The sequence below is a fragment of the Rhinopithecus roxellana genome, chromosome 3, assembly GCF_007565055.1.
Source record: "Rhinopithecus roxellana isolate Shanxi Qingling chromosome 3, ASM756505v1, whole genome shotgun sequence".
In the NCBI taxonomy this organism is placed as follows: domain Eukaryota; kingdom Metazoa; phylum Chordata; class Mammalia; order Primates; family Cercopithecidae; genus Rhinopithecus; species Rhinopithecus roxellana.
Genome location: NC_044551.1, coordinates 173965578 through 173988385, shown reverse-complemented (window position 1 = coordinate 173988385; position 22808 = coordinate 173965578). Strand labels below are relative to the sequence as shown.

Sequence of the window (22808 nt, the reverse complement as noted above, 5' to 3'; positions counted from 1 at the left end):
TGTTTTGTTTCTGTCCACCTCTCTGTCCCCCTCCCCACCAGCTCTGCTTCCCTTCTTCGGACCACAGCTTCCCTCCTCCCCACCTCTCCCAGGCCCTCTGCTGGCCGCCTCTATGGGGCCTCCCATCCCTCGTGCCCCCCTCCACAGACGCCTGGCTGTGCTGGGCTGACCCAGGTGGTGGTTTTCCCTGGGATCTGCTGTCCAGTCGCTGCCAGAAGGGGCAGCTGGCTGGCCGTGGCGGGAGGAGGTGCCCTTCTGGGGAGTCCCCGGAGTTCTCATTGGCCCCTCCAGGCTGGGAGAGTACAGGGGGGTCAGACTCTGGTCTGAACCATCTGTCCACACCCTGAGACAGGAGGCGGGAGCTCGAGAGGGAGGGGAGCCCGGAAATGGCCGGCCCCTCACCCCAGAAGCAACTCGCCCTCTCATTCCCTCTGCCTGAACTGGGAACTCAGGGAATCTTTCCTGCTGTGTGACTTCAGACAAGCCCTTTGCCTTCTCTGGGCCTTGGTTTCTCTTCTGCACGATGCAATGGTTGGGCTAAAGCAGTGCTGCTGCTGCTGCTTTTTTTTTTTTTTGAGACAGACTCTTGCTGTGTTGCCCAGGCTGGAGAGTGTAGTGGCACGATCTCAGCCCACTGCAACCTCTGCCTCCCGGGTTCAAGCAATTCTCCTGCCTCAGCCTCCCGAGAAGCTGGGACTACAGGCACCCGCCACCACGCCTGGCTAATTTTTGTATTTTCAGTAGAGACGGGGTTTTGCCGTGTTGGCCAGGGTGGTCTCGAACTCTTGACCTCAGGTGACCCACCCGCCTTGACCTCCCAAAATGCTGGGATTACAAGCATGATCCACTGCGCCCCGCCATGCTTCTTAAGTGTAGCATGCGTGTGACCACAGAGGGATCCTGTCCAAATGCCCGTGTTGGTTCAGTGGGTCTCGGGGGCGGGGCCTGAGCTGTTGCATCTGACAAGTGCCTGGGCGGGGCCAGTGGGCGGCACTTCCAGTACCTAGGGACTAGGCCTTCTTGGCTTCTCTGCCAGCACCACACTTTCTAAGATTTTATGATCCTCTCTCAAGGAATATGTTTCTGTACTCCTCCGACCCCCGACACCCAGGGCAGTGCAGGGCCTTGCTGCTGCTGCTCCATTTAAATGCCACATTAGAAACACAGATGAGGCCAAGGGACCCCATCTGTGAGCCCGGGGAGAGGAAGTGAGACAATGGAGCCAATTGAGGCTTCCAATCTAGATAATCAATACAAATATTATTGGGAGGGTGATTTATGTGGCCAAGCCAGGGCAGGAGGGTGGGGCTGCTCTGCATTAGGGGCCTGCCTTATCTCAGGGGGGAGGGCGGCCAGGGCGCCCAGGACAGTTCAGTTCAGGAACCTGCTCCCACTGAGAATAATGCAGTCTGAGATGTACCACACACTTTGTCAGAATCGTGTGATTTGATAACATGCAGTCTCAGAGTCTCAGCAAACACCACGGATACATCCCTGTAAACACCTGGAATCTGGAATCACCACAGACACTCAGAAACTCAGATTTGCCTCTGTAAAGGCCAGAATCCTGAGGTGCTGGCTCTGTGGGTGGGCACGAGGGGCTCTTGGCCTGCTGCACAGGAGTGGGTGGTCCTTCAGTGAAATCTGCTTAGATGTCAGTGGGCCTTCTGCACCTTGGTATTCTGCAAGAGGGTCTCCCTGTGGCCCCTTAAAGCTTTCCCAGTACCGAAAAGCTTTAGGGGCTCAGAGAGTGGGCCGCTCCAGGAATAAGGGACTTTCTCAGCCTTGCTTTGGGTGCTGGAGGGAGAGCACAGCTGGCCAGAAGGCTGGAGACTTAGGTAGTTGAATGTCTGGCAGGTGGGAGGTTGTTGGGGAGGGACATCCTGCCCACCTGGGATAATATCAGCCTCCCCTCTTGCCCTTGGTGCTGGATACTCTGTCCTGCAGGCAGTTGCCATGTCAAAAAACACCACTGGAATGACAAGCAGGACACTGAGTTCCAGCCGCAGCTCTGCCACTGAGCATCCTGCAGAGCTGGGGAAGAGCCTCCATGTCTGGGCTTAGTTTCTTTATCTGCCAAGTGGGGAGGAGAAGGCCCCCTCCACCTGCCCTCAAGGTGGATGTTCCTAAGCCCGGGATGTGACGAGAAGGGGAGGCACCAACTCCTCAGAAGGAGGGGCCAGCTGAGCCCACACGCAGGGAGACTCCAGCATCGGGGAGTTTCTGGGGCAACTCTGCTTTTAAAGTTTACGAAACCTTATGATTGGATATTCCTGCCTGATTTTATTTGAAAAAAGATTTCTCTGTTTGAGAAAAAAAAAAATGATTGAAAAACCCTATTTTGCCGTCGGCCAGCCTCCAGACTGACAGCGCCCAGAATAACCCTGGGCAGGCCAGCACAGGGGCCCTGCTAGCCAGGGAGATGGTATTTGGAGGACTGAGCTTGTCAACTCGGGAATCCAATGGGATTTGAATCTTGGCTCCACCACTTTCGAGTGGGAGACTGTGGATCTGAGTTAGCCTTTCTGATCCTGTTTCCTCTTCTACAAACAGGGAAATTGAAATGGGAGAATCTTTTGCCCAAAGATTATATGATCATTAAACCAGTATTAATAATCACCACCTGACCTCCTTACTATGGGTGTGTGGGGCGGTGGTGCTGTTGTGGGCTCAGGTGAGGAGCTGCCATCAGGTACTGGTTCCAGAGGCTTCCAGAAAGGACCTGAGGGAAGAAGCAGCTGTGCTCCTGTCTGCCGTCAGTGGGACCCTGGCAGGTTAGATGCAGGTAGAGGAGGCGTCCTCCGGTGATTCCTAGCAGCAAGGTCTCTGCCCCCATGAGGGAGGAGGGCCTTTGGCTGCCCTGATTGGGTGTGTCTCCCCTCACTCACTTATTCATTCTACATAAAATACCAAGCACAAGCACCAGGGGAGGGGGCTGCTGTGGTGAGTGACATGCCTCGTCCCAGTCATCAAGGAGCCTTCAGTCTAGGGCCCCCTGTTCCTTACTAGAGGCTGGCTTTGAGTAGGAAGAACCTAGGCTATGAACTTTCCACGTGACTGTGAGCCCACCCGTTCTCTCCCTGAGCCTCAGTTTCCCCACCTGTAATGTGGGTGGGGTAAAGGGTATGCAGCTGGTACTCTGCAGCTTCCTCCAGCTCAGGCATGAGGTGAGTCTGTGATTCCAGCTTCGCAGGGAGTCAGCGGCCCCAGTGCAGATGCTTCCCTGAGCCCCCAGGCTGGGTGCAGAGCCCCGGAGCCCCTGTGCTTGCCCTTGTCCCAACAAGGGTCCTGCTGCGGTGGAACCATCTGTTGACGTGGCTGATGCCCTGTGAGAGTGTGAGCTCCTTGGAAGGAGTGACCTTGTCTTGCTCTTTGCCATGTCGCCATGTCCAGCACAAGGCCTGGCAGAGAGCAAGGCCCCTTTAAAGGCATCCAGAAGGATGCATAAAATATGTACAGGCAACTCAAAGCGGAACCGGGGGCTGCCCTCAGTGGCTCACACAGGGCGGAAGGTGGGGGCTTCAGGGCTATTGCTGAGTTGGTGGTGGAGCTGGGAGGAGGTCCTCTCATCCCCATTTCCCTCGTTCTGGTAGTTGCCAGAGGTCCTTTGGACTGGTTGGGTGGCTGACGTAGCAGGGACCCCTAGTCTCAGAGTTGAGCCCCCATGGTCCATTTTCCACGCACATCCTAACATGTGAGCGTGTTCCTCCACAGCGCAGAGGTGCTCGTCTCACTTCGAGTAAAACTCATGTCCTTGAGTCAGCTTGCAGGCCTGGTGTGCCTGGCTCCTGATCCTGTTGCAGCCTCAGGCTCTGCCTCAGCTCCTTGCTCATGTGGCCGCAGCCACAGCAGCCTTCCGGGCATCCTGTAAACGCCCTAGCACTGTCCATCTGAGGGCCTTTGCATTTGCTGTCCTGAGAGTGCTCTTCTCCCAGATATCCCCCGGCCTGCTCCCTCACCCAGTCAGGCTTCTGTACTATTGTCCCCATATCAGAGAGTCCCCAGCTCTGTCCCCACTTCCTAGCACTTGTCACTATCTGACCTTCTGTTATATATTTAGTTACCCACTATGTCTCCCGTGTTTAGAGTGTAAACTCCTGGAGGGTAGAGGTTTTTTCTGTCTTGTTCACTCCTGCATCCCCAGTACACAGGGCCAGCCACGAAGACACTCTCAGTGTATGCTTGAGCAAGTGAATGTATGGGTGACGCCTGTGTGTGTCAGGGTGTGTGGCAGATATCATTTCCCCTGGCGCATTGGGGCAAAGGGGCTTCTTTCTGTTTGGCACAGATCTCAGTGCACAGTAGGTGCTTGGCAAATCAGTGCTCCCTCCCTCCTTTCCCACCACCCTTCCTTTCTATCCAGCCAACCTTGCACTGTGCAATGGGGACAGGGTGATCATCAGACCCAGCTTTCCCCAGGAGCTCTCCCAGCTGGGAATGGAACTTCCTATCTCCACCTAAACCCCTGCCCCTCTGAGCTCATGTCCCACAACTTCTGTCCCCAGGGAGGACCATCCACACCTCACCAACCCCCTGACTGACATGGCGGCACTAGAGCTACAGCGAGGGTTAAATAGAGCTCCCGATGAACCCTATTGATTTTCCCCCCTGACTTTCTGGTGTGTCCATATGGAGAAAGGGAACTGTGGGCACCTTTGAGAAAAGACCATATACAGCAGTGTGTGTGTATGTGCATGGGTGTGTGTGTTACAGTGGACGGGGAAGCGACTCCAGAAAGGATACCTTCTCCTCCAACTCCACCTCTCTCTCCCTCTCTCAAGACCTGGTCTGCCTTCAGTAGGGAAGGAGGGAGGGCTGACTCGGGGTGACCCCTCAGTGCTGTCTGTAGTGAGGATGGTTCTTCACTGGGGGAAGACGCCTGGAGAGCAGCCAGCAGCTCTGTCAGCACTGGGATCTTTGTGGCTGGCCAGCTACTGTCCAGCCCTCGCAGGGCCCCAGACCGGGGGCCCAGCCCCTCGCTGGCTGCCAGCTCCCCTGCTGCTCTTGCGGGTCTCGGGGACTTTACCCCAGGCTTGGGGAAAACAAACTCACCCTCCAGCTTTGTTCTCTTGGGTTCTGTCTCTTTGGGTCTTGTCCCCTGCGTCTGTGGGATTCAGCTCTGTCTCTGTGCTGTGTCTCTCTCCAGGCCTCTGGCTGCCTCTCTGAGTCTTTCCCTGCTGTTTCCTACCCTTCAAACCCAAAGTCTTCACAGCAAGGCCCCGGATCACCCTCTAGGAAACCTGGCTGGGGAAGCACACTGGGATTAGTCAAGCAATCAGTCAATCAGTCAATGCCACTTCCCTTTTCTGTCATCACCAGCCTGCGTAATGTCTGTTCCCACTCTGCCTGCATACCTCGGTCGGAATCTCCATCTGTCTCAGACTGGCTCTGGCCTTGCTCTGCCTGTGTTCAAATCCTGGTCCTTTTAACTTATCTGCATAACTGACTTAGTTTCTTCATCTGTAAAATGGAGTAATAGTTCCTATCTCATAGGGCTGTTGTGACGATCAAATGAGATATTCCATATTCACACTCTGTTTTGTTTGTTTGTTTTTTATTTTTTATTTTTTATTTATTTTTTTATTTTTTTTAATTTTTTTTTTTTTTTTGAGACGGAGTCTCGCTCTGCCGCCCAGGCTGGAGTGCAGTGGCCGGATCTCAGCTCACTGCAAGCTCCGCCTCCCGGGTTCACGCCATTCTCCTGCCTCAGCCTCCCGAGTAGCTGGGACTACAGGCGCCCGCCAGGTCGCCCGGCTAGTTTTTTGTATTTTTTAGTAGAGACGGGGTTTCACCATGTTAGCCAGGATGGTCTTGATCTCCTGACCTCGTGATCCGCCCGTCTCGGCCTCCCAAAGTGCTGGGATTACAGGCTTGAGCCACTGCGCCCGGCCGTTTGTTTGTTTTTTAAATGTAGTCTTGCCCTATAGCCCAGGCTGGAGTGCAGTGGTGCAATCTCAGCTCACTGCAACCTCCGCCTCCCAGGTTCAGGTGATTCTCCTGCTTTAGCCTCCCGAGTAGCTGGGATTACAGGCACATACCACCACACCCAGCTAATCTTTGTATTTTTATTAGAGACAGGGTTTCACCACGTTGGTCAGGCTGGTCTCGAACTCCTGACCTCAGGTGATCTGCCTGCCTTGGCCTCCCAAAGTGCTGGGGTTTCAGGCTTGAGCCACCGCCCCACATTCACACTTAACATTGCCTGACACATGGTAGATGCTCAGATAACTAGTCACTGTTACCATCATTATTTAGTCATTTTTGCTGCAGGCATTAAAGTGGGAAGAGACAACGTGAGTTTTTTTGTAGAAAGTTTTCTCTCCAGCTCCCTTCCTGCGCTCTTTCCCCTTTGCTGCTCTCCTCTCTGGATGCTGGAGAAGGGAGCAGAGCCTTGAGCCCTTTTTCTTTACACCACTCTCCTTGGCCCCAGCCCTGGGTGGCCTCTGGGCTCCTGCTCTGTGCGGAGCCCTGGCGAGACAGGCTCTGTGGGCCTTCCTTCTCGGGCAGCTGTGGCCCGGGGCTTCTCTTTTTGTATTCGTCTTGTTTCATGCAGCCTTTTCTCCTCTTGATCAGATCTGAAACCTGCCTTGCCTCTCTCTGGCTGTGGTCGCAGCCCAGCCCTGGGTGGTCCTGAGGGCTTCTCCCTCTCCTGATATCAAAGGTATCTTTCTCAGGGTGACCCTAGGGGCTCCCTCCTTCCTCAAAGTCATTTGGAAGTGGAGCTGAGGGAAGGTGGACATCCCCGCCACTAACTGCTGCCCGAAGAAAGTAGGGCCAGAGAGAAGATCCTCCTGCCTCCTTCACTGTTCACTCACTCGCTCCTCAGGAAAGGGACTGGGGCCTCTGAGAAGTGAGGGCTGGGGTAGACAGGCAAAGTCCGAGACTTCTGGGTCGGACTGCCTGGGCTTGGATCTCAGCTCTATCACTGTGTGACTGTGGGACTTGGTTTTCTCATCTGTAAATTGGGGATAATAACAATAGTTCAAACCTCCTAGGATGGTGGTAAGAATTAAATGAGATAATGCATGTAAGGTAGTTAGGACAATGCCCAGCACATCATAAACTCTAAAGAAATGTCAGTTACTGATACTTTCCAGTGTGGTAGAACTGAAAGAGGCCTCAGAGGTTACCTAGATCTGGCCCAGAGAGGGAAAAGGTTTTCTGCTGTGTCACCGAGGCTGGGGATGGGTGGGTGGGAGCCCATGGTTCCTGCAAGTAGCACCGAGAGTCACACCAGGAAGGCGCACAGTGGTGAAGGGCATTGACTGTGAAATCAGACACTGGACTCAGACCTTACCCTGCTCTTCCCAGCCATGTGAGTCAGGCAAGCCACTTCACCTCCCTGAATTTCGTTTTCATTAGCCAGTGAATGGTGTTAGTCATCTCCACACCACAAGGCTGTTGATGAGCTTATTAAAACTGGCTTGCTGGTCACTCACTCTGAGCCAGGCGTGGGATAGGCGCTGGAAGTCAGAGTGGTGATAAGACAGACAGGTTCTTGTCCTCGTGGAGCTTACTTTCTGCTGGGTAGAGACCGACAATAAAAATAAGAGTTTCGGAGAAGAGCTCTCAGGAAAATGGAGCAGGGGAATGGGGTAGGGCTGGGCTGGGGAGGGTGGTGCCAGCATTAGACATCATGGTCTGGGAAGGCCTCTCTGAGGGGCAATATTTGTGCCACAACCTAGGAGATGAGGAGCCACTCTGGAAGCTCTGGGCAAAGCAGCCTCCAGGCAGAGGAACGGCATGTGCAGGGGCCCTGCGGCAGGAGCATGCTTGGTGTGCTACAGCGGAGCAGCAAGGAAGGGAGGTGGGGCTGGCCCACAGGGGCCAGGCTGTGTGGCCTGTGTGGGTCCCAGTGAAGAGTTTACATGTTCTTCTATGTGGGTTGGGGATCCCTAGGAGGTCTTTAGCAGAGAAGGGACAAAATTAAATTGATATATTTTTTATTTTATTTTTTGAGATGGGGTCTCACTCTGTCGCCCAGGCTGGAGTGCAATGGCATGATCTCTGCTTACTGCAACCTCTGCCTCCTGGGTTCAAGTGATTCTCCTGCCTCAGCCTCCTGAGTAGCTGGGACTACAGGTGTGCACCACCATGCCCGGCTAATTTTTGTATTTTTTTTTTTTTTTTTTTTTTTTTTAAGTAGAGATGGGGTTTCATCATGTTGGCCAGGCTGGGTTCGAACTCCTGACCTCAGGTGATCCACCCGCCTCGGCCTCCCAAAGTGCTGGGATTACAGGCATGAGCCACAGCGCCTGGCAAATTTATATTTTGAAAGGATTCCTCTGGCTGTGGTGTGGAGGAGAGGTGGATGGGGGTGAGAATGGCAAGGGGAGGGGGCTGTTGAATTGTGCAGGCTGGAGGGCACAGTGGCCCGGCCGGGGCCGTGAGGAAGTCTGATGAGCAGGGTGAGGTAATGTCATCAACTCCTCTGCCTGGCCTGGTGCAGGCCCCACGAATGGAGCTGTGCCTGAGCCCGGATGAGGTTTTCAGCTCTTGAGAGCAGCATCATGGGGGCTTGGGTCATGGGAGTGGGTGCGTGATGCTGAGGACCTGGCCTGGGTGGTGTCTCTCTCTTCTCCTTCTCCTGTCTCTCTCTCTGTCTCGTTTTCTCTCTCCACCCCCCCCCCCCCCCTCTCAGAACTGCTGCTGCTATTACTCCCCAAAGACTTTACATAATTCTGGCCCGGCTCCCTCCTCATGATGTCATGTGCTGAGTGGAGTCTAGGTCACTCCATCGCATGCTGCGGTCGGGGAGAAAACAGACTTCTGGCTCCCCTGGCGTGCCGGCCAGGCGCAGACCCTCCCCATGCTGGGGTGGGGGTGCTGAGGCTTGTTGTGGGGTGGAGGTGCAACCTCTGCCCCAGGTCCTTTGGACAGCCAGGCAAAGGCCAGGGCTTGCTTCCTTTGGTGGTGCTGGCTGGTGAAGGGTGGGGGTTGCGCTTGGAGGCCTGTCCCTCCAGAGCTGGGGGCCTCTCCCCTGGAGCCCAGGCCCCAGTAGAAAGAGGCAGGCAGTCCTGAGGTCAGCCCCTGTTACCGGGTTGATGCTCTGAATCTAAGTTTCCTACATGGTAGAATAGAGACAAAGGCACCCAATCTCATGGGGATGGATGGTTCAGTGCACTCTAAGGGGAGCACAGCAGGAACTGTTGCGAGGACAGAGGCCCAGGCATATGCTGGGAAGGGCCGAGAGGGAGTCTCCCCCTTGGGCCTACTTGGGGTTGTCTGGGTCCCAGCTCAGTGGCTTTACCTACTTCCTGCATCTCCCATCCCTGCCCCTCTGCTAGACCCCACTTCCTAATCCCAAGGAGAAGGAGAATAGGGTCAAGCTCCTCCCCCTTGCACAGGTAGGGAAACTGAGGCTCAGAGTGGGGTATGACTTGCTCAAGGTCACACAGCCTAGGATGGCAATGCTAGAAGGAAACTAGACCCGGTGAGCCCCAGCCCAGGCATTTTTTGATGCATTTTACAGTGTGGGATGCCTGCAGCCCTGAAGGATGCTGGGAAGTTCAGGTCATAGCTCAAGACCTGAGGAGGGAAGCTCTGCTGCTCCTCCCCACTTGCAGACACCTCCGATTTCCTTCCACTGTATTTTCGTTTTTCTTTTCTTTTGGGAAAACAGTTTGGTTTTGCAGTTGGTAGGAAAATTAACATTTATTGAGTTTTCTCTCCCTGACCTCTGAGAACAGAGTGCTAAGCTCTTCACAGCATCATTTTGTATAATCCTCACAATAACTATTGAAGATTATACCCCCATTTTACAGGAGAAGAAACTGAGACCCAGGGTCATACGGTTGGGGCCGTGGATTCATACCCAGATTTGTGCACCCTGAAGCTCTCACCTTTCCCCCTCATCAGAAGCGCCCGAAATTGTCCTGATGCCCCCATAACTCCTCACCCGCTGTGGGGCCTGAGCTTTGCGAAGAGATGGAGAAAGCAAGTTTCAGAGCTGCAGTGATGTTTGGCCCTGGGGAGGGAGCTCACAGACGAAATGACAGGGAGTTTGACTTAAGGGGAACAGGGAGGATCAGGGGCTTGTACCCACCGCCATCTCAGCGTTGGTAAATATTCCTGACTCAGTGTTGACCAGGGCTAGGGGGAGGTGGAGGGAAGAATGTGCCTCCCCTTGTTTCTAGAGTTACTAAATTCTTGTTAGATCTTTAAATTTTATGTAAATTCTTCTTTTTTTCCCTCTTGGAAAGGTGGGTATCGTATTTTAATTAGTAGTGGTGTCAAAGGAGGGCTAGATTAATTATTGGAAATCTCAAGTTCCAGATGGTTTTAATTTTCACAGCAGGGCACCAGGGTCTATATTTGTAATTTTTTTTTATTAAAATCATACCTAGTGTATTTTAGGGGCACTGAGGTATACTCTTTGTGGCTCCAAGGATACTGTACTCAGGAATTTGGGGCTATGATTTTTGTTATGGAGAAGCAAGTCACTTGTCACTGAAATTAAACTTTTGTGGGTGAGGGAGGGGCAGGGGCTAGGAAGCAAGGGGTCAGGAGAAAGAGTGCATGAATTGGGAGGGGGGCGGTCACAGGCAAAGAAAGCAGGTGGTATTGGGGAATCAGGCACAGGGGTTTAAGACCAGAGAGGACAGACAGCTAAGAGAGGGCGTGTGGCCTACCCAAAGTCACACAGCAGCCTTCTGGGGAGAAAAATGTGGGCTGGCAGAGGGAGAGGAAAATTTGATTTGGATACAGCACACCTAATCAAGGGACAGTCACTCTTTGCCTGCTTGATGTCCTTGTTCAGGCAGGGGTTTGGGGGATCCGCTCTGGACCCCTCATCCTGAGGGAGGCTCTGTGGAGCATGGATGGTGTAGCTTGGGGTCTCCCACCCTGGGGGGATCGCAGGGGGAATTGGGTCCTGACTGGAATTTCTGGGCTCCTGGGAGTTAATTACCCTTCAGCTTTGGTGGCCTCCATGGAGGGCAGTGGAATACCCTGCATCCCCTTTTCCAGGGAGCTCGCACCTCACTCCCCATGCCCTTCCTGCTATGAAGAGCCAGGGTAAAGGTGCCAGGGGGCACTAGCAGGGGCTCCAGATGTTTGCTCTGCAGGAAGGGGCCATAGACCTAACTTTTGGAGGAAATAGCTTGACGTCCTGAAAGGTGGGGGAGGTGTGCATGCACATGCCTGCATCTGTGTCTGTCTGTCCCCTTGGTCCCCTTAGCTACTTCTCTGTGGTTATTTGTATGGCATCTGTCCTGATTTGGGGAATGGGTTTTTTTTTTATGATTGTCTGTCTTGCTTTGTGTTTGGGGGATGGAGTTATTTGCACTGCCTCCTGTCCTGCTTGGGATAATGGCCTTTTTGTATGGCTGTCTGTCCTGCTTTGGGAAATGGGTTTTTTGCATGGCTCTTTGTCCTGTTTGGTGCAGTAGAGTTGAGGGGCTAGGGAAGGTGGGTGACAATGGGGAGAAGGGCACACTGGTGTTTAGCCACAAGGGGCAGAACTCCCTTCTGGCTGGAGCCATCTGGATCCCAAGTGGAGCCAAGAGAGGCTGGAGGGAAGGGAAGGTGATAGGCAGCTTCCGTCTCCCTGCCTGAGGGGCAGGGACTGCTACTTCTCTGACTTCTCTGTGGTTATTTAGGCATCTGTCCTGTGGGACTTGTTAGGCCTCCCCATGCCTGATTTTGGGGGATTGAGGAACCAAAGATAGGATCAGGGACCATGTCACTGAGCCTTTAGACCAAGCCACTGCCCCTGGTAATAAAATGTGTCTTGTTCTCCTTCTGCCTTTCGAAGCCCAGCTCCTAGTGGAGACAGACACCTTCGGTAGTCAAGTCCGGATCAAGGGCAAGGAGACGGAATTCTACCTGTGCATGAACCGCAAAGGCAAGCTGGTGGGGAAGGTGAGTGACGCTTTGGATTCCTGGGAACTTGGGCTTCCCCTCTAGCAGCTCTGGGAGCTGGAACAATGTGTCTGTGGCACTGTCAGCCCCAAATGGAAAACAGGCCGTGTGTGTGTGTGTATGTGTGTGTGTGTGTGTGTGTGTGTGTGAGAGAGAGAGAGAGACTGTAATCTCTTTCTTTCACCCCACCCCATCCCCCACTTCTCTTCCCTGGGCACTTGAGCTCACCAGGCTGAGGTATCCATGGCTATGACTTACGGTGCACATAGGGCCCTGGTCTCTCCTGCTGGGTGTGGAGCTCTGGCTTGCTTGATAGTGGGAGGATCCTTGAGGGGCTCTGGGGCACCCCAGCTACCTATCCCTGACTCTGGGAGCAAGGAACCGGCAGGCCAAGGGCTGTGACTCCAGCGATCATTTTAACAATCGCCAGGGGCTTACAGCGCCGTCCTGCAGCAGTGGCCTCTAGAACCTGGCTGCCTTGTCAGCGCTGGGCCTCATGGTTCTAGCATTTCAGGAAGATTTTATTACTTTGAAACTGGCAAGAGAGCTGCATGTAACAAATTAGGGCGGAGGCAGGGGAGGGTGCAGGTCGGGGGGACCCTCAGGTTGGGGAGACCCACGTGTGTGGAGATCTCAGTCTCCAATGATGCTGCTTCTCAGCACCCCTGTTCGTTTCCTGGATGCGCTTGTTTGCAGAAGTCAGGAACTGGCTTCCTCTGGGTGTTCAAATGGAAGGTGTTATCCACAGGAGCTCTATGGTAGGGTCAGGTTTTCTGTCCTCTTCTCTCTGCAGGGACTGACTCCCATATCCAGCTTGTGTAACCAGGATTGAGGGGGTTCTGCCTGGGTAGGTGGAGTGGGGTGGAGGGTAGGCCTGGATTCCAAGGGGGATGGGCTTGTGCTTGGGGGCAATGCCCTGGCTGATTATTTGCGGTTCATTACATCTTGTTGGGGATGGGGGAGATGACTTCAGTCTTGCTGAAGCTATGTTTTTGATTTTTTGAATTCCCCAAGTCTTATCCCTCCCCCCTCCCCCATACCCAAGAGGCTAGGGAGGATGTAACAGGCCAGGAATCCCAGTCAGGGCACTGTCGCATTATTTTGTTAATAATTACAGTCATAATAGCCTCTGCTAATTGAGCACCGACTTTCTGCCTGGCACTGAACTGAAATGCTTCCAGTGAATGCCAGGAGGCTGCCACCGCTACCATCCCCATTCCACAGATGAGGAAGCCGCGGCTCGGCCACGCCCGGGCACTTGTCCCAGGTCCCACACTAGAGCTCGGCGGGATTCAAAGCCTGGTTTGGAAGGAAAGGATTCCAGCCGCACTGCCCACACCAACTGAGGCTTCTCAAACAGCAAAATAATAGTAATCCGCAGAGCGCGGCTCCGGGATGCCGAGGAGTGGTTTTAATTAGTGATTCACTTTCCGCCGTTGCAAAGCCGGCCGGCCGGTGAGGGGGGTCGGGGCCGGGGCCGCGGACTGGGGCGCGGGCGCCGGGTCCCCCTGGCCTGGCCGGTCCCCCTGGCCTGGCCGGTCGTTTCCTGTGGCGGCGCGGCCCAGCCCCGCGTCAGGCGCTTTGTTCTCCTGCCCGCCTGGGCCGCCTCCCAGGCCCAACCTGCTTTGAGTTTTCGGCTCGTTTTTCTTTCTCGCCCAGGAGGGGCCAGCGGCACCAGCCAGTGCCCGTGCCCACGCCGCGGCCCGCCCTCGCCGTCTGTGCGCGGTTCCCGGCATCCTGACCCCAGGAGGGCCGTGCGGGGGTCAAAAGAGCAGCCCCGTCCCCTCGGGCCGCCCCCCCCACCCCGCCGCCGGCCGCCTCCCGCCCGCGGGCTAGCCGCTGAGTCACCGCTTCCACAGGAGCCGGCTCCGATTTCCTGCCCCCTCGCCCTCTCTCCCGTCATTAATATTGGTGACGGTTCAGCTGGCGCGGCGCGCCCTGGCGCAGCGGAGGGAGGCCCGGCCCCGGCCCCCGGCCCCTCCCCCGCTCCCGCCCCGGCCTCCACGCCCGCCCCCATCCCTTGCCAGCCTCCTGTCTTCTGGGCCCACCCGGGGGACTTGAGGACGCCCCCAAATCCACCTGTCCAGGCTTGACCTCTGCCCCGCCCAGCGCCCCCTCACTCTCTGGCCCCGGAGGTGGGAATCTGGCTCCTGGGCTGCGGTCCTCGCCACAGCCTCCCTGCCCGGTCGGGCCTCAGGTCCTGGGAGTCCCTTCCTGTCCTAACCCCTGCCATGGCCTCTGTTGTGGCCTCCTACCATCCCGGAAATCGTTGCCCCAGCCCCTGGTGTGTGGCTTCTGCACCTCCAGGCCTTTCCCCGCTGCCCACCTTCGGCTTTCTACAGCACATGTGGCCTTGGAGGGCAGCACATGGCCTGCCCTCCACCCCCACCCAGCTCCAAACCCATCCATGGGTCCTCCCACCTTGCTATGGGACGCCGAAGGCCCTGGGGAGCCTCCCCGGGCACATGGATTCCTTATGCTCCAGATGCGTGGCACTGAACACCACTGCTCCAGGGACGGGGTCTTTGGGCCCTCTGCCGGGCCTGCCCTTCCCTCTGTCCACTTGCCCAGAGTCCTGGCTGGTCATTCCCGGACCCCTCTGTCAGCCCACCCACCCCGGAGCCCCACAGGCCCTCGCGCAGCCCCCTGTTGCCTGTCTGCTGACCTGGGTTATCACTGTTTGTCTTCGTGCCTGCATGCTCTGTCACACTGGGAGCTCCCTGAGGGCCGATTCTGCATCCATTCATTTGAGATCTGTGTACCTGGCCAAAGGGCTCTGGGGGCACCAAAGAAAATTAGAAACATGTTTCCTGCTGTCTGTGGATTGACTCTTAAGCTACAGCCTGAATTATCCACATCAACCCAAGGGAGTCTAAGCCCTCTGGACTTGCTGAGCCTCAGCGTCCTCATCTGTAAAATGGGAGTGATAATCCGGGCACTTAGTAGGCAAGTAGGCACTTGCTAAGTGTTAGTCCCCTTCCCTTTGGAGCCGGGTCACAAGGTCACTTCTTCACCTGTGGGAATGCCTGGTCTCAGCTCCAGTGCCGACTCCTTTGGAGTGGCTCAATGGGACAGCTTCCTTGGGCCATCTGTGTGCCAACCCTGCACATCTCTGGCCACAGCAAGGGTCCCTGCATCAAGCCCTTGACAGAGCTTTCCAGAGGTTGCAGGCCCTTGCTGGAGTTACTCTTTCTGCTGCATTGTACTAATCAGATGCCAAAGCTCTGTCCCAGCCCCTGCATGCTCAGGCGGCCCCCCTTCTCCTTGCTACCCCTCTGGAACCCACATCACCTGGCCCAGGAGGTGGCGCTTCCTTTCATTTTGTAAACAGTGGTTGAGTGTCTAGCATGATGTGCTAGGCATTTTTTTTTCCCATCTCTGGAGATGCAACCCAGGTTGTATTTTTCTCATCTGCCACCACCTGTTGCGATCACTGATGCGTCCTTTTTGGGGCAATATAGAGCCACAGACCTTTTCAGGTCAGGGGAGTGCTCTGCCCACCAGCACACCTTCGTTAAGATGACTTTGGTTGCAAATGGCTGAAACTTAATCTAAAATGCCTTAAGCAAAAAGGGAATATGGGGCTTATATAGCAAACAACAATAACAACAACAAACAGCAGTCCGGGGGGTAGTTCTAGTTTCAGGTAAGATTGGATCTAGGGGCCAGAGGAGGTCATCAGGATTCCATCTTCAGATCAAATGGAAGGACTAGGGCTCCAGTTTGGGTTGCGAGAGGTTGGAGGTGGTAGTAGGAAAGAGATCAAGTTCTGCTACATCATCAGGGTTCTGGGATGGAATATTCACTTACTCTCTACATACTGATGCTTCTGCCTTGCCTGAACTAGTTGTGTCAGAGTTTCCGGGGGCCGGGCCCAAGCATAGGTGTTTTTGGAATTTCTGCTGTGGTGAGCAGGGTCATAGAGGTAGCCAGGGGCAGAGGCAAGTGTCAAGCCCAGGTGTAGCGTGCTGTTAGGTGCTTATCCATTTTTGCCTGAGGTCATGGAGGGGAACTTGTGATCATCATAGCCCCAGGGCTAGTTCCCAAGATTTGTGAATTTCAGCCAAAGCCATTCAACCCTTTTAAGTGAACCCAGGCATGCACTGAGCCCGTGTGTCTGGCACTGGGTAGCTCCTTGTACATCCAAAACCTCGCTTTGTGCCAATGGTGGCTATGTAGGCCTGGGGGAGGTGAGATGTTTTGATGGGCAGCACCTGCTCCTCTCCACCCTTTCCCCTTGCGGACCTCTCTGGAACTGGGCAGAGGAGAAGTGAGCTGCAGTGGCTAGGGCAAGTTCAAATCCCAGCTCTGCCACTTACAAGCTCCATGACCTTGGGCAAACCAATTTGCTTCTGAGCTCTGCTTTCTTCTACCAAGCAGAGTCGAAGAAGAGGATGAAATGCAGTAATGGAAGTAGCAATGTTTGGCCTGTAGTTGGCAATCAATAAATGGTTAATGAATGAGTAGAGAGACCAAGTGGGCTAGACAATTTCTAGGGCTCAGCTTGCTTTGTCTTCCTAATCAGTGTGTCCCAGGAGGGACCTCTCATAGCTTATGATTGTCTCTGGGACATTTACAACAGATCCAGGAGGGAGAGTCTGTTTTCTTCAGGAGGAAACCCCTTTCATGTATCATCCCACCCTTTCCATCCTCACGAAAATACGTTCAACCCCAAATGCTCGGGGCACCTCTGTCTTGAGCTAAGGCCTGTGCTCAGCAACAAGAGAACTGAGAAGCAGCCCTGACCTCAGCAGGCACTTGGGCTAATGCAGAGGCCAGCAGATATGGAATTTCTCTGTTGGGGTGTGGGGAGAAGGAATAGGGTTCAGAAGATGGAGTATGTGAGCCCAGTAAGACTTGACACTTGAATGGAGTCTTGAATGAGGAAGAGGAATTGCCCAGGGAGATAAAGGGCAGTCCTGGAAGGCTTCCCATAGGAGGCAGTTTTTGAGCTGAGCCTGGAGAGATGAAAGCCATTTTCCAGGCAGTGGCAGGTATTCTAGGATGGGGAAACATCATAGTGTAGCCTTTAGTCTGTTTGCTCCTACTCTTTGGTTGAGACCAGGCAAAGAACCTGGATTCAGGTTGGACAGGCAGCATCCAGAATTTTCCATGGGGTACCCAGAGCCCAGGGACTACTCCTCTCCACCTGCCTTGCATGCTTACCCTGGCTTTCCTCACAATAGATCTTTGCTGCTCACGCCACCCTTAGTGTCCTCTGGGTCCCACGTTTGTGTCCCAGGCCTGCCCCTGCCTGTTCTGCAGCCTCCTCGAAAGATCTCATCCTCCAGAGAGTGTTTTCTTACGCTGCCTGTCCCTTTCTGCAAAGTTCAGCACTTTGTCTGGAGGGCCCAAGCTTGCCCTCTGCTCAAAGGTGAACGTTCCTGGAAGCTCCAGCCTGTTTTCCACTTCAAACAAAAGGCTGGAACTTGCACCTCAGTCTCCACACACAGCCAGACCGCTGGGCTTCCAGCTTGGCTGGGCATCCATCCGTAACGAGGAGTGGGCCCGGCCTAAATTTGGAGATGTTAGTTGGAAACTCGAGTGCTGCTAATTCAGGCCTTCCAACTTTGTGTGTTTCCCACTCTTCCCCATCGAGCAATTCGGCTGTCTCAGAGAGGAGACTAAAACCTTGCCTCCCCACCACCCCCTGTCCAGATCAGATCCAAGAGAGCCCTGTCAGGAACAACTGCCCTTCAGGAATAACCTAGCAAGCTACTACTGTGTGTCAGATTCATTTTTTGCATCACTCCTACAGTGTCTCTATGATGCAGAAGTCATTGTTCCCATTAGGTAGATGAGGAGTTTGAGGTTTACAGAGTGGGACTGACTGGCCTGAGGTTATACAAGGGAAGTGTTAGAGGTCATTTGTTTTCTGACTCCAGATCTAGTGCTCCTTGCCCAGCATACCCAGGCTCCCAAGGGATTTCACACATCGGCCCAGGAGCCTGAGATCCCACAACTGATGGCACAGTTTGGACTTTGGCCATGTGAAATCTCTTGTTATTGGAGGCCCCCACCTTACTTCATACCAAGTATTAAAATGCACCACATCCCACATGGCATGTAATTTATATTTAACTAGATCACAGTGGAGCTGAGTTATAGCTGAGTTGCTGATTTAATGTCAGGTTTTATGCAAATCTATCAGGACTCATTTCTGTTGTACGCGATAGAACACAGTATCATCACCTGGTTTAAAGGAAACGAGCCATTATTGGCTCACATAACCGTGAGGTAACTTGAGCTTCAGACGTGGCTGGATCTAGAGCCCAAATGATGCCACCTAGAGCCCAAATGATGTGACCAGTATGTAGTTTCTCTCCTTCTCCCCTCCTTGGCTTTGCTTTATCTGTGTTGGCTTCACTGTCAGACAGGATCTGCCCCCATGGTGATAAAGTGGCTGCCTCTGCTTCAGCCTTACAAACTCCTCCAGTTTAAATCCACCTATGTTTGGGGTTGCCTAGAAAAGGTCTCAAGGAACACTCTGATTGGATGGCTTGGGTCACTTGCTCACCTGTGAGCCAATCACTGAGGCCAAAGGGAAAATAGTGTCTGGATATCTTGCTCTGATAGGGATGAGGTGGAGCCCCTGGGCTATGAGGGTGGAGAGTGGGGAAGAAGGAATAGATTTCTTTCTTTTTTTTTTTTTTTTGGAGATGGAGTTTCGCTCTTATTGCCTAGGCTGGAGTGCAATGGCGCAATCTCGGCTCACCGCAACCTCTACCTCCTGGGTTCAAGAGATTCTCCTGCCTCAGCCTCCCGAGTAGCTGGGATTACAGGCATGCGCCACCACGCCCAGCTAATTTTTGTATTTTTAGTAGAGACAGGATTTCTTCATGTTGGTCAGGCTGGTCTCAAACTCCCGACCTCAGGTGATCCACCCGCCTCGGCCTCCCAAAGTGCTGGGATTACAGGCGTGAGCCACCGCACCTAGCCAGGAATAGATTTCTGAATGACAGTGGGAGTCTGTTACCTAATTGGAGGGTGGGGGAAAGATGCAGGAGCCAGTAACAAAAGTTTACTCCACACATCCAGGAAGTGAAGGCTCTCTCTCCTGTGCTGCCCCAGCCACAGCCTTCTGCCCATGCCCCTTGTACCTACTGTCCCCTTTCTCGCCTCCTAACAAAGAGTCTTCACTTGGCCAAACTAGAGTCAGGCTCTTGAACCTTCTCTTAGGCCCATCTGTGCACTTCTTTGTAAAATCCAGTTTTAGCAAGAGCCCTGATCAGTCATTTTAGCAAGAACCCCCCACTCTTGATATATGATCAGGGTCCTCATCCTCCTCCATCACCCAGGTGATGTCTGGTCACCCTGGCCTGTCCTCAGCAAAAACCCTGTTAGGTGGCTTTAGCCAGAATCCCCCACACCCTCGATGTTTTCTCTTAGTCATTTTCCACTCTGCTCCTTGGTTATAAACCCCCACCTGCCTGTGCTGTATTCAGAGTTGAGTTCAATCTCTCTCCCCCTCTGCAAAACCTCCTTACAGTTGTCCCTACAACGATCGCAATGGTCCTGAAAAAAACCTTCCTCACTGTGCTTTAGCGAGCATCGCTGAGTCATTGTTTTTTCTTGAATACTCCCCCTCTCTCCCCTGCAGCCCGATGGCACCAGCAAGGAGTGTGTGTTCATCGAGAAGGTTCTGGAGAACAACTACACGGCCCTGATGTCGGCGAAGTACTCCGGCTGGTACGTGGGCTTCACCAAGAAGGGGCGGCCGCGGAAGGGTCCCAAGACCCGGGAGAACCAGCAGGACGTGCATTTCATGAAGCGCTACCCCAAGGGGCAGCCGGAGCTTCAGAAGCCCTTCAAGTACACGACGGTGACCAAGAGGTCCCGTCGGATCCGGCCCACACACCCCGCCTAGGCCACCCCGCCGCGGCCCCTCAGGTCGCCCTGGCCACACTCACACTCCCAGAGAACTGCATCAGAGGAATATTTTTACATGAAAAATAAGGAAGAAGCTCTATTTTTGTACATTGTGTTTAAAAGAAGACAAAACTGAACCAAAACTCTTGGGGGGAGGGGTGATAAGGATTTTATTGTTGACTTGAAACCCCCCGATGGCAAAAGACTCATGCAAAGGGACTGTAGTCAACCCACAGGTGCTTGTCTCTCTCTAGGAACAGACAACTCTAAACTCGTCCCCAGAGGAGGACTTGAATGAGGAAACCGACACTTCGAGAAACCAAAGTCCTTTTTCCCAAAGGTTCTGAAAGGAAAAAAAACAAAAAGAAAAACAAAGAGAAAGTAGTACTCTGCCCACCAACAAACTCCCCCGAATTTTCCCAGTCCTCTATCCCTGCCCCAAACTCCAACAAAAATCGCTCTCTGGTTTGCAGTCATTTATTTATTGTCCGCTGCAAGCTGCCCCGAGACACCGCGCAGGGAAGGCGTGCCCCTGGGAATTCTCCGCGCCTCGACCTCCCGACGACAGACGCCTCGTCCAATCATGGTGACCCTGCCTTGCTCGCAGTTCTGGAGGATGCTGCTATCGACCTTCCGTGACTCACGTGACCTAGTACACCAATGATAAGGGAATATTTTAAAACCAGCTATATTATATATATTATATATATATAAGCTATTTATTTCACCTCTCTGTATATTGCAGTTTCATGAACCAAGTATTACTGCCTCAACAATTAAAAACAACAGACAAATTATTTAAAAAAACCATGAGGCGAGTGGTGGCTGGTGGCAGGGCGGGCGCAGGGTGGCCTCTGTGTCTCATGCTTTCTGGTCGATCTGTGGTCTTTGCACTGAGAGCTAGGGCCTTGCACATTCATTCATTCATTCATTCATTCTTTGAATTCAACATTACTCTACACCAGGCACTGAGAAGGCAGCTTTAGAACAGATGGGAATCCTTGCTTTCAGGGAGATTCCATTCTAATGGGTCATTGATTCAGTGGCTGCTTCGGTCATTTGTTTATATGCATTTACTCATACCTCTCGTGTGCCAAGGCTCGATTCCAGACCCTGGGGATTTATCAAAGAATGTGGGAAAAAATCCCGGCCCTCAGGGAACTTCACTTCTAGTAATTCATTGATTGATTGCTTCATTCACTCATTTATTGATGGATTCATCCATTCAATATACATTTCTTAGACACTTACTAAGTGCCGGGCACTCTTCTAGGTACTGGAAATTCATCAAAGAATAAAACAGACAAGAAATCATGCCTCTCAGAGCTTGAGTCTAGGGATTAATTGATTGAGTCACTTGTGTCTTCCACATCAGTGTTTTGCCAGGCACAGGCTGAACAAGGGAATATGGTGGGAAGATCTAGGTCAGTTTGGGACCTGGCGTGTCTCTCCTCAAACTCCCATGGGCTGGAGCTTGAGGAATCTGGTGATGTTACCTTCCAAGAACCCATCCTTCAAGGTCTTATTTCCCAGGGCCTGTCCCAGGATGTCAGGGAGAGGCCAGGTTAGTCTCGGGATTGAGGCAGATTGAAGGTTAGTGAGATTTTGGCTGTGTGAGCAGTCAGGCTTAGAGTGGGGGACTGTTTCTGTTTTTTCCCCTCTCCAGGGCCTCCAACCTAAGTGTCTTCGTGGGGGAAACCATATATTCTTGGTGGGGCAGGAGATAGCCTGAGGCAGAAGACACCTCTGCTGCTGGGGTCCTGTGGCTGTCACCTGCCTCCTTTGAAAACTCCCCCTCCAGGGCTGGTCAGGAGAGGTCCCCATGAGACCCTAAGGAGAGGTGGGGGCAGAGGCAGGGGAAGGGGTAGGAGTGCCTGCCCTGCAGGTTCCTAGTTGGGGTTGGCTTTCCACTTCTTCCGAGCATAGCTCTTGGTCTTGCCTGGCTCTCTGCGTCATGAAGCCTTACCCCTGCACCCCTGGGCCCTGTCCCGCATGTCTGTGGCTCGCCCTCCTGCCCGTCACAGCACATTTCTGTAGAGTTTTGTGAAGCTCTTTAGCTGCACATCTCATGGTGTTCTCAGGATGCCATTATTATCCCCATTTTACAGATGAGGAGAACTGAGGCTCAATAACATGACGCCACTTCTCCAAGATCACAGAATGAGAAAGCAGAAGTGGGTGGGCCTGTGTCCAAATCTTAACCTCTCCGGGATGGCGACGGCTGCCACTTGGAAAGTGTCTAACATCGTCGGAACCCCTGCTGGGGGCTTCAGTAGGGGCGCTGCCTGGGTATCCATCAGACAACTCTGTGTAGGAGGTGGGTATCCCTGCATGAGAGGTGGGCACCCCTTCTTCCACACTGGACAGAGACTCCAAGAGAGTATCAGCCTGCCCCAGGCCTCACAGTGAACAGGCGACAGCCTGAGACTCTGGCTGATAATCACAGTGATTCACGTTGTCATCGATGGAGCACCTGTTACATGTCAGCTGCGTTCACTCTTCCTTATCATTTTATTTAATGGAAACAATAATCCTAAGAGATGGGTGTTTGCTAGAAAATTGTGGAGCCAGAATGCAAGCAGTCATCTGCTCATTCATCCAAAAAATATTTATTGACTTTACGCTGTGCCTGACACCGTCCCAGGAGCTGGAGATACAGCAGTGAACTGCACAGAGCCCTCCCTGGTCCTCATGGGGCTTCCATTCTATTAGGGAAGGTCAATAATAAAACAAATAGATACAAAATATAACGCCAGGGAGTGGCAAATCATAAGAAAAAAATAAAACGTGGTGAGGGCATAGAGGATGCTATTTTAGATGGGGTAGTCAGGGAGGCTTCTGGAGGGGGGATATTTGAGCAGGAAGGAAGCATGTTCCACAGCGTACCACAGCCTGGAGGGCTGTCTCGCGATGAAGAGGGGCCAGAACGGCTGGAGCAGAGTGGGTGGGGTTGAGGGGAGGGGGCAGATCACGATCACCACCTGAGCTTTTACTTGGAGATGAGGAGCCACACATGATGTGCCTTACACCTAAAGGGATTGCTCTGGCTATGGTGTGGAGGAGGCTGGGCAGCACCT

General features: G+C 53.4%; 1 protein-coding gene across 1 annotated transcript in view; it reads left to right on the top strand.

The window, feature by feature from the left end:
- The window catches only part of FGF18 (fibroblast growth factor 18), a 37727-nt gene extending 17637 nt beyond the window's left edge, over nt 1-20090 (top strand). Inside the window, exons 4-5 of the mRNA XM_010373307.2 lie at nt 11756-11862; nt 19463-20090. Coding sequence (XP_010371609.1) covers nt 11756-11862; nt 19463-19729 — 374 coding nt within the window. The 3' untranslated portion in view covers nt 19730-20090. The remainder of the gene's footprint in view (nt 1-11755; nt 11863-19462) is intronic.
- The last annotated feature ends 2718 nt before the right edge of the window (nt 20091-22808 follow it).